Raw genomic sequence first — 12,500 nt, 5'->3', positions numbered from 1 at the left:
TGTCTCTCTCTCGTGGGCCTGCATGTGTGTGTGTGTCTCTCTTAAGCGTGCGCCTCTGTGTCTGTGTGAGTGTCTGTCTGCCTATCTCTCTCTCTCGCGCCTGTGTGTGTGTGTCTGTCTCGAACGCACCTGTGTGTGTGTGTGTGTGTGTGTGTATGTGTGTGTGTCTGTCTCGTGTGTGTGTGTGTGTGTGTGTGTGTGTGTGTGTGTGTCTCGCGTGTGTGTGTGTGTGTGTGTCTCACATGCGCCTGTGTCTGTTTGTGTGTCTGTCTCACGCGCACCTGTGTGTGTGTGTGTGTGTGTGTCTGTCTCGCGTGCACCTGTGTGTGTGTCTGTCTCTCACGCGCACACCTGTGTGTGTGTCTCTCTCTCTGCACAGGGAATGCACAGGAAGAGACTGAACACGTGCCATGTGGCCCTGCGCATGCGCACTTCACCAGAAGACACACACACACGGACACCTGGACGCACACAGGGGTTTTATTAAAGAGGATAATATATAATACATCTCTCTATTATAAAAAAAAAATCTTGGGTCGAGACGTGATTTTCTCAGAGACACTTTAACGTCCCGCGAGACAAAGCAGTGAGACAAAAGGACAGCTGCTGTACAGGGTTTTAAATGTTTGAAGCGCTGTGGGACATGCAGATCACGCAGCACGGCAGCAGCAGCAGTTGAATGAGCATAGAGGAGGTAAAAAAAATGTATTTGTTTTCCATTGTATCACCGTTTAAGAAGGGATTTCAGAGGAGCAACCGCATCTCCATAGCTCTGGGGGAGTGAAGGGGAGGGTGGTCTAGCGAAGCAAGCAAGGGCCAAAGCCCCCTAGCATATATATAATAATAGTAGTGGTTGTTCATAAAGTGTCACTGAATGGTGACATGTTGGTTGTTAGTCAGACACGCAAATGAGAATTTCACTCAGTACATATAACAATATATTTGAACTTGAACTTATTAATTTTGTTTAACAAAGTAACATAAAGCATAAGAAATCCAAAAACAGTAAATATTAACAAGTGTTTATAAATTAAAATGGACCCTGATAATGTTTTGTTGCGATATGTACTGTATGCTAAATTATACATTTATTATATTAATGTCATTCAATAAATCATTTTAAGATTAAAACTATTACATTAGAAATCCCACTTTATCTTAAAAAAGATAAAATGATTATGAAAATATAGTGAAGAGTAAAACTCGCAATTCAGCAAAAGGGTTAAAGCTATAGATGAGCAGAAACAGGTAAATCCGTAGGCGGTTTCACAGTTGATTATCACCCTGCTTGCACATACCAAGGCTCATGAATTTTTTAAACTGTTATGTTTTTCTGTAATGTTACACATCTGTGAATTATGGTCAAATTTCAACATAATATATTAACTATTATTACCGTAAACAAATTAAAGTAACATTTATCTCTAATTTAAAACATAATTTATTAGACATATACTAAATATAGTACCATAAATCTAATAAAAATCATTTTGATAACACTCAATAAAAAAGAGTTTACAATAGTGAAACAGAATACCAAAGTAGAATGTAGTAGTTATTTATTAACAGTCTCCTCATCTAACTAAACATACTGAACTAATCCTAACCTTTTGGATATTTCACTATCTCTGACTACTTCATATTCAATTTTTTCTTTCCTTGCTTTCTAGATAGGAAGAGGAAAAGGGGTATCTGATGTGAATAAGAAGTAAGTAATAATGTACTGTATGTTTTGCTGATTTGTGATAGCACATGCTGGTAACTCTGCCAGAATTGAGTTGCAGTACTCCAATTTTGAGAAGATTATGTTTGAATATATACTGTACATACAATAGAATTAAACCTAACATATATCAATCAAACATTTAGGCAGTTAAACTAGCAAAGTAAAAACCACAAAACCAATACATGATGACAGTAAAATCTTACCTTGACATTCCTGTCTTCATTAATATTCATAGAAGCAATGTTAACTGCGACTAAAAAAGAAAAAAATATGGTTGATTCTTTACCATCATGTACAAAGTACAATAAATTTCAGTTGACTAATAATTTTAAGTAACACTGTATTATTAACTGTATAACTGAAATAAAAAAAGCATCTGCTGGATTAGATGAGCATACAGACACAGTTACTTTATACAGTCTTTCTTACAGTTCTTTTAAGGAAAAATGTATTCCAACAAAAGCAGTCATCAAATACAATAATGGCAAACCATGGTTTTCTAAGGAAGTGAAAATACTATGAATAGCTAAAGAGGAAAATTGCAAATTTGGAGGCAAGGCTGTTAACAACAAAGCTAAATACCAACTACACAAGACAGTTAAGGATGCTAAGAGAAGATGTATAATCAGAATTTTTCCCTCAATAACTGCTCCTCTGTCCGGAATATTTAAAAGTAATTGCTGGCTACACATGCCACAAATTAACCCCTCTCTTGCTGATAAGCTGAGCAGTTTTACTGCAGGTTTGAGAATCCCCTACCCAATCCCTCTTCCATATACCCCCAACTTCTCTTCACCCTTTCAAACCTTTGAGCACGAAATCCATTTGGTCTTTCAGAGACAAAAATGATATAAAGCCATCAGTCCCAACAATGTCTCTCCCTACACATGAAGACACTGCATCAATCAGTTGTTACAGAGACATGGATTTAGCCAGAAAACACCAACAGCACTTTCATCTGCCTTCAACTTCTCCCACTCCTGCCACTACACTGGTAGAGGTGGGGGGACAGGTATTCTTACATCAAAGTGCTTGAAATTCACCCCTCTGGATAATGTATGCTATTTCACTACCTTTGAATTCCATGCTATTACTGTCTCCTCTCCAATTAACATCTTGTTTATCGCCCCCAAGCCCCCGGTTTTCTTGGGATCTTCTTTGATGAGCAGGATGGATTACCCTCTTCCCTCCAAGATGATGTCAGCCCACTTCTAATTCTTAAGGACCTGAACATCCACCTGAACAGTCCTTCTATTGCTGACTTCCTTGGTTGTCTTTCCTCATTCAGCATCACACAGCTCCACACCCCATCCGCTTACAAGGCTGACAATCTGCTTGACCTTGTTCTGTCACACATCTGTACTCCCACTAATGCAACTTCCACTCTTCGTCACACGTCTGACCACGTTTTTATTCAATTCTCTCTGTTGTTTCCCTCTTCTTACTCTTCTTCTTCCCACACTGAGTCCTTCCTTCAACACCTCCGCCCATTTCTCTTCAATAGTTTCTCCTGCTCTCACTTGTCCTGACCACTTCTCCTCTATTGACACCAACACTGCCACAGTAACCCTATGCTTGACTCTGTCTTCCTGTCTTGACAATGTTTGTCCTCTCTCTTTCAGACCTGTATGCTAAAGACCCCCTGCCCATGGCTTTCTGAAGCACTCCACAATCAACAGACTGAGCTCAGGACAGCAGAAAGGAAATGGAGGAAGTCCAAAGCTCAGACAGACCTGGCTACGTATCAGTCCCTTCTTTCATCCATTTCTCCTGCCACCATCAAAGCCAAGGTAAGGTCCTACCAGACAAGAATTATCAGCACCACTGATACATTCTCTCTGTTCTCAGCTATCATTTCCCTTCTTAACCCTCCTCCTCCTCCTACCCCAACACCCTTGTCTGGTAATGACTTTGACACCTTTTTCCAGGATAGGGTGGTGGCCAATAGCAGTCAGTTCTCACCTTCGCTGCCATACTTTATGCCTCCGTCCAAGTAACACCCAACATTCTCCACATTCTTTCCACAGCCTGCCACTGATATTTCCAAACTCTTTTACAATCAACCCACTACCTGCCCATTTGATCCTATTCCCCCACATCTGCTTCAAGCCATATCCCCTTAATTCATTCCTGCAATTACACATATCATTAACACCTCATTCAGCTCAAGAACCTCTCTCCTGTACCTTCTTTCCAAAAGACTTGAACATGCTGTTTCTAAACAGATCTCTTCCTTCCTTGTACAAAGTGAATTGCTTGATACCAACCAGTCCAGCTTCAAGAGGAACCACTGGACTGAGACAGTTCTACTGACTGTGGTTAACCAGCCATGCTGCGCTAGAGCTAACATGATGTCATCAGTCCTGATTCTGCTAGATCTCTCTAACGCCTTTGACACAGTCAACCACAACATCCTGCTTGACACCCTCTCTGACCTTGGCATCACCTTGTGGAGTCCTACATCTTGGACAGATCCTACAGTGTGTCCTGGTGAAGGAAGTTGTCAAAGGCACACCAGTCATGCATTGGTGTACCCCAAGGATCGGTGCTGGGTAAGGAATCCATTCCCGGGCTCCCGATTACTAGGAGCCCAGGATTACCGGACGTTTCTCATTCCCACATTCCTGGGAATGAAACTGCTGTAATTCCCGGGAAAATGGGAACGGCCAAGCTCGCATATTTAGCGTGTAAAAATGTAAAAATCGATTAAGAAATAACAGAGTTATAATTGAAAATAATTAAGTGGCATGATTTTTTGGCCCACGGTGAAACAGCATTGCAATTTCTGATGCAAATGAATCACCCTCAACATCTTCCCTAAATGGATAGCATTTAAATGTAGCAATTGGCTCAAGTAAAGCTGAGTCTTGAAACCGTCTGTCAAAGTCTGACAGACAATTTACAATCTTCCCTGTGTAGTGTATGCTGTCAAGTTGCACAAACGCCTTCCATTGCGTCTCCAGCTCTGACACGAGGTTTTGGATGTTCCCCAAATCAAGGCGCTGAAAAATGACGGCTGTCCGATTAACTGTGATTTTAGTTCCCTCTCCTTTCTCTTTCTCAGATCGCTTTTCGGAAGGAAGTCAGTTTCAGTAGTTTTATGAACAGTTCGAAAGTGCCTTTCCACATTTTCCTTCTTTGGAATAGCAATGATAGATTGACAGATCAGACAAACGCACTTCGACTGTGACATTGGGAGAACAAAAATCCTCTTCCAATTCCACATCCAGCCCATACCCTCCCCAAACATTTTTTTTTTAAATCCCTTTTATTGGTGTCAACATATTGTAGTAGTTTTATTAAAAAATAAGTCTGAGGTTTTAAAATCTTCCACATGTGAGATGCCCATGCACTGTGTCATCCCTGGGAGCCCAGGATTCCCGGGAATGACATGAGGGATTCCCGAATTCCCGGGAATGGATTCCCTAGTGCTGGGTCCTCTACAGTTTTCTCTGTACATCACCTAGCTGGGCTCCATCATCCAATCGCATGGGTTCTCTTATCAGTGCTATGCCAATGATACACAGCCATACCAGTCATTCCTCCTGGCAGACAATACGGTATCAGCTAGAGTCTCTGCATGTCTTACTGATATCTCAACCTGGATGAAGGGCCACCACCTACAGCTCAACCTGGCAAAAACCAGGCCTCTTGTTCCAGCCAGTCTGTTCAACTCCCCATCTCTGTCTAGCTTGGCTCACTGTCGCTAACACCCACCAGGTCAGTTTGCATCCTTGTGCTGGTGACTGATGAGCAGCTAACTTATTCTGTCTACATTTCTTCTGTTTCTCATTTAGGCAGGTTCATGCTGCACAACAGTCCTTTTCTGACAGAGTATGCAGTGCAACTTCTGACCCAGTCTTTGGTCTTCTCAAAACTGGAGTACTGCAACTCACTTCTGGCAGGGTTACCAGCATGTGCTATCAAGCCACTGCAGATCAAAGTTATTATAGTTTTGCCTTTTTTATATTAGTTTTTATTTCTGTATTTTTTCTAACCTTACTTGGAAATTCAGTTTAGTTTTAGTTTTCTTTCATTTTCTATTTTTAGTTTTAATTTAGTGTTTATTTCACAATGATATTTCTATTTTGTTTTTATATCTGTTAGTTTCAGTTTTAGTTTTAGTAATTATGGTATGGTTAAAGAGCTACTATGGAGTTTAGTTTTGTGTCACAATCAGACAGAACTGTACGGTTAACGGGTTTGGATTGGAGTTTAATGTTATTGGAAGCTTACTAAACAACATGGTTTACTATCTGTTATTGTTTTTGTCTGATAAAAAAACAAACATAATCAAAACCAGATACTGAATATGAACAATTTTATAGAATTTTATAATTTTTTAAATATTTTCTGTCATTTGTCCTGAATAAATGTGCCCTGATTGTTGGCACTTTTCATGTTTTCTTTTCTTTTGCCCATTATTGGCCAAATTGTGATGAAATTGAGATGAATTTTAAGATTTGAGGTTTTTTACTCTAAATGTCTACAACACACATTTACTACTCCAAGACAATGTGCTTACAATTAATGCCTTCACTATTGCATTCAAACATCTCCCAAACTGGGCTTTGTTATTCTCTACTAGCCATATTGATCTCCAATTCCATCTCAGGCACATAAAATTTATAGACAGAATTTTGACACCTGAAGACTAGAAAAGAAATAAAAACTCAGAAAATACATTCTACTGTGTCCTGACAGGTGTGATCATGAAAATCATGGGGGTTAATGAAGAACAAGGCTCTTAGGCTTGAATCAGTGTGCAGACCCCACCTAGCTATATTGAGGGAAAAAAAGAAAAACAAGCATGAAGTGTCAAGTTTAGGGGTAGCAAGACTTGAATAGCTCATGCAGAAAAATAGTAAACCCTTAATGAACAGAGTAAGAGCAGGTAATAGGAGTGTGGACAGCCACAAACTTAAAGAAATGGCACCTGAGATTAGGAACAGTATATACACTACCTAAACCTGCTTAATCCAGAGTAGGATCACAGGAAACCTGGAGCCTATACTTGCAGCTTTGGATGTAAGGCAGGAAAAAGCCTTGGACAGGGTTCCAGACTATTGCAACAATACTATATTTATGCAATATGTATGACATACCTGATGTTAACAACATCATAGAGTATGTTATTTCAACTATCTATATTGAGAGAGGAATACTCAAAAGAGGGGGACAAATATTTTAAAACGTTATTCTGCACAATATCAAATATTTTCAGCTGTGAATGTAAAACTAAAAAAAGATAAATTAATAAATCTATAATAATAAAAGGCAAAGCCCTCACTGACTGACTGACTGACTCATCACTAATTCTCCAACTTCCCATGTAGGTAGAAAGCTGAAATTTGGCAGGCTTATTCCTTACAGCTTACTTACAAAAGTTAAGCCGGTTTCATTTCGAAATTCTACACGTAACGGTCATAACGGTCGACAACGTCTGCCATGTTGAACTTTCTTATTTATGGCCCCATCTTCACGAAATTTGGTAGGTGGCTTCCCTGCGCTAACCAAAACCGATGTACGTACTTATTTCGGTGGTATGACGCCACTGTCGGCCGCCATATTGAATTTTCCAAACATCACTAATTCTCCAACTTCCCGTGTAGGTAGAAGGCTGAAATTTGGCAGGCCCATTCCTTACAGCATACTTACAAAAGTTAAGCAGGTTTTATTTTGAAATTCTACGTGTAACGGTCATAACGGTCAACAACGTCTGCCATGTTGAACTTTCTTATTCATGGCCCCATCATCACGAAATTAGTTAGGCGGCTTCCCTGCGCTAACTGAAACCAATATCGCTATGACGCTACTGTCAGCCGCCATATTGAACTTTCCAACGTCACTAATTCTCCAACTTCCCGTGTAGGTAGAAGGCTGAAATTTGGCAGGCCCATTCCCTACAGCTTACTTACAACAATTAAGCAGGTTTCATTTCGAAATTCTACGCTTAACGGTCAACAACGTCCGCCATGTTGAACTTTCTTATTTACAGCCCCATCTTCACGAAATTTGGTATGTGGCTTCCCTGATCTAACCGAAACCAATGTACATACTTATTTCGGTGGTATGATGCCACTGTCGGCCGCCATATTGAACTTTTCAACAGTCTTTGTTACTTATGGGCCCATCTTCAAGAAATTTGGTACACGGGTTCCCAACACTAACTGAATCCTAGTTACGTACATATATATATGTCCATAGCCTGCAGCTCGGTCATCGTGTGAGGCGCGTTGGTCCCCATCCCAACGCCTCCCACGCTGTTGGCTGCCTGCCTATACAAGGCCGTCCGTCGCTCCAGTCTCTACATTCCCTTCCTTGCTTCGCCACGGGATTCACGTCTCCCTACTGATAACTACAGCCTTTTTGTTTAATCCACGGCTTCTCCGCTGTTTTATTGTTTGTTTATTACAATTATAGTTATTGTATAGGTATTTTACACTTACTTTACATTGCTCAGGTACCCATTTCCTTTATCATTCCAACCTCCATTACCATGTCTATCGAGATAATCACTATCGATCAAAGAACTATCACTTACCGAGTGGTTTCCATGCCCGGAGATACCACCTACCTTTTCCATTCTCTTTGTTACATATTGCACGGCCATATCAGGCTCACTCTTGATATCCGGAGGAACATTGTGTCTTATATATTGAATGACTGGGACAGGTTCAAGGTGTGGACCGATGACGGTACAAGAGATAATTATACTACACAGGAGCACTATAAGAATGAAATGCTTAAGCCCTTCACCTATGGTTCTGCATGTGAGTTGATGGCTGCCACTGAATTGTTCGGTTGTTGCTTTCAAGTGTACCGAAATGGACAAATATTTTACACCTTTCGACAACCGCCAATGCCTCTTAAACATCTTACATTCACAGGTGACGATTTCAGTAGTGGACACTTTGATGTTTATGAATGTTTACACTCTCAAAAGCTGGATGTGATTTTATCGCTGAAACCGGCTGTGTGCTTACAACGCTTGACAGATGCCGAATGTCACTTCAATACAACAAATCCTGCAAATACTGTCATAATTGAAACAAACCATGAAACTCAAACCGATTATGACAGCAGCAATCCAAGCTGTGAAATTTGAGGCAAGATTACTGTTCACATGGCCAACTGTAAGTTGCATGCTCAAGAGTAAACTCAGCGCACAGCTTGGTCATGTTACAAACGGAGGGCCGAACTGACAACATGGTATACAAAGAGATCCTTAACAAATAATTATTGGCATATTTTCTCTCAGTTTAAAACGGTTAAATTTTCTTCTTAATAAAAATTTTAATGCAGTACTTCGCCGCTGCGAAGCGCGGGTATTTTGCTAGTACAGAATAAATACAAAAACACATTAGTAGGTTTAGTTTTTCACCAGCTGGCAGACTCTCTTCACCTACCTAACTGTAGTTTAGCACTAGAATTACCAACGCCTACGAAAAAACTCGTAAACCTGGCCTACCTTAAATCTGTTCGCACCTCTCCATCAGTGTCTTTTGTTTTATGAATGTGTTGATAAGCACAAGCAGCAAGCAGCCTGCTATCCCATCCCACCCACCGCCACAGAAACAGCAAAAAGCTCTCACAGCTTAAGCCTTGTTTATCTGGGATTGAGGTACCTAGAGCTGTATAGATTAAATAATATATCACTATTTAGAACACATGCATTTCATGCATGTATTGAATTAAATTCTAAATTTCAACTCTGTAAGTTATAATTAAATCAAATGTGTGGTTATGATTACGAGTTTGCCAATCTGACAAAATGAATTTAATAAGTAAAACATTTGCTAAAACTGCCAGTTTCCACATCAATGTGTACATTAAAATCCCCCATCAACACTCTATGATCATAATTTATAGCCAAGTCAGAAGAAAGGTTGCCAAATTCAGTCATGAACAACGAATATGGCCTCAGTGGTCTGTAGACTAGCACTGCAATTACACTGGAATCTATTTGAATATTTAAAATTAAGTTACCTGAATTTTTGGAATGAATTATTCCAAGGCTTCCTCCTCAACAACAGTCTCTAGGTTTACGATGGAATGTGTATCCATCCAGTAACGCCTTAGCTAGGGGAACAGTGTAGGAATGTATGATATGTACCGTCTATGATAATATCTTAATTGTTGGTTTAGCAATGTGTGAGCTGAAATTATCGAGTATGTCACTCACTTTGGAAAAAAACAATCAAAAATACACCTTGAGAGTCCACACATTCACTGTCTCATTTAACCTAACCAGATAGACTACTGTGCATGCGCAAAGCGAGCGCAGAGGTGTGTATGGTCAGCAAGTTCAGCCAGTGAAGCTGCCTAAAAATGAGTGAGCAAACAGTGCTAGGGGATAAAACAGCCTCACAATCTATGTCGTTAGATTTAATTGCAAAACTTTTTGCAAGACTAATGTTTTGAAAAGACTAATGTTGCTTAAAAGACAGCAATCTGCAAACTAGGCCAGAAATCGTTTACAGTTAAAGATGGCTCAACATCTAATTTGTTTCACCGTCTATGAAGTGAAATTGATCTAGTATGGAGTCCCATTGTGTTCAAACGAACTACTAATCCAAATTATATAATTCATTATACCAGATTATTTGTATTTTTGTGAGAAGCATATGTCTATTGGTCATGTTTTATTTTGCAAGTTGTCTTGTTGTTTCCTCAATTCCATAACACATTTTTTTTCTTCCATTATTTAAATTTAAAACAGTCATACATAGGGAGGTAGCACATTTTTCTGCCATTGAAATAGAGATTAAGATCTACTTGATGATACCTGGGGTGGTCAGCGATGTAAATTAACTTGAGTAGTGAAAAACACAAGAAGTACAAAAAAGTACCTGCTTTTCCTCAAGCAGCCCTTCTGGGTGGGCTTTTAGCACTGGAAAAAATGTTGTAACATGTAACCGTACTGTTCTGAAGCCAGATGCTGTGGACAGATTGGTGATTCTGTCGCACACCTTCAAGTTTTCTCAGTAGATATGTACAATTGTTATAATTTTTATAATATTTTGTGCAATATTGGACAGAACACGTTTACAAATGCTATAGTTTTTTCCTGTGCAGTATTTGACAGAACTTTGGATTTTTACACTATGGTACAGTATGTTAGATTTTTGTTCTCGCAAATATTCTGCACAATTCATCTTGCAGCACAGCAGTTTGCATGTTTATCCACACTGCAATAATCATGCTCTGTATTTCAGTTTTGATTAATATTTTGTTCCCTTAGGATTCATATCTTGTTTATATTAAGAGTAAGTGGATGTTTAAAATACTTTCGTTATAATAGTTTTGTTGGTCTTAGTGTAAATTTTCGTGTTAATCCTGTAGGTCACTTTCAAATGGTTTACTCGTACTTGCATTGTTTGATCTCATAGTAATATTCTAAGAATAAATATGATTTATTTTTCTTAAATGTTTCTTCCATTAATCTTATTAGTATGCAACAATTAATATCCTATTATCAAGACCAATCTAGATCAATAAGACTTTTACAAAAACATTTTTAAAGGATGCAAAATATTGTCTAATTATTGTTAATGTCAAAGTCCCAGAAAATACTGAGATATAATTTTTTGCCAATATCGCACACCCCTAGAACACTGTCAGATTTACTAAGCCAGGTTTCCATGAGAAGACACAGATTAGATTTTGTACTTAATATAATATCATTTACCAAAACAGCTTTACTTCCAAGAAACCAAATGTTTAATAAGCAGCATTTAAAACTGCATAGTTCTTTCTGAACTGGTGATATTTTTTTTTGTTTTAATTTGAACTAAGTTACTATTACTGGTGGCTCTGTATGTTCCTTCCAATTTACTATTAGAATGTTCTGAGATTTCCACCTTGATACTAGAATGTTCTCTGACTTTGTTCACTTAACCGGTTAAGAACCCTGTGTAAGGGTATGTACAAAGTAACACTACAAATAAAATGTCCAGAATGAAGTGACCTCTAAATGTTTCACAATCAGGTTGAAATTTCACAGATAAACAAGCTGTTCCAAATGAACAAAAACAAGCTTTGTGGAGAAATTATTCTACAAACATCAACTACTTTCATCGGTTTGTGGACAACCTTAATGTATACTGTAAGCGAGTATATACAGTATACAGTATACATACAGAATACACTGTGAAGGTAATCTGGATAGCAGTACTCCTAATCACCCTTAGAGGACTCTACCATCACTGGCAATACAATATAAAGTAAAATTAATTATAAAGCCTACTCTAGTACTTCAAAAAGAGCAAGTTAACTTACAGCTAAAAAAAGATCTCTAAATAATGTACCAAAGCCTTCCACTGCATGTACTCTCTTTTATCCTTCAAAGTAACATAATAACATTTTTACTAGGTTAGATTAGGTGGTTTCTAATTCACACAAATTTCAGATTATTTCTAACATAAGTCAGACAAGTCACAACTATATTTTTTTACACTTAATAAAAATATCAATAAACTGGTCACAAAGTATGTCAAATGTGTAAGGAGTGTGTACTTCTGTGGATGGTATCACCGCTTCAATAACAAGCCAACAATAAAGATATGGCCATTTTTTTCCAAAATTTAACAGCCTGCTTTTATTTCTGTGACTGATTGATAAAATAATGTGTGGCAAAATATTTCTGGCTTTGTATCGTTATTCAGTTTTCATTTAATGGGTGAGTGTAGGTGTTTGCATAAGTATGCCTTTCAAATGGACTGGCACTTCTTTTAGAGTTGGTTCATGCTATTTCCTCCGAGTTGCTAGCACT

At 38.6% G+C, this 12,500-nt stretch overlaps 1 protein-coding gene across 1 annotated transcript in view; it reads right to left on the bottom strand.

The window, feature by feature from the left end:
- LOC120523980 (beta-1,3-glucosyltransferase-like) overlaps nucleotides 1-12,500 on the bottom strand; it is a 452,278-nt gene that overhangs the window by 320,082 nt on the left and 119,696 nt on the right. Inside the window, exon 2 of the mRNA XM_039745736.1 lies at nucleotides 1,930-1,979. Coding sequence (XP_039601670.1) covers nucleotides 1,930-1,979 — 50 coding nt within the window. The remainder of the gene's footprint in view (nucleotides 1-1,929; nucleotides 1,980-12,500) is intronic.

Source organism: Polypterus senegalus, chromosome 2 (genome assembly GCF_016835505.1).
Source record: "Polypterus senegalus isolate Bchr_013 chromosome 2, ASM1683550v1, whole genome shotgun sequence".
In the NCBI taxonomy this organism is placed as follows: Eukaryota; Metazoa; Chordata; class Cladistia; order Polypteriformes; family Polypteridae; genus Polypterus; species Polypterus senegalus.
Note: the sequence above shows the minus strand (reverse complement) of the source record. Positions and strands in the feature narration are given on the sequence as shown.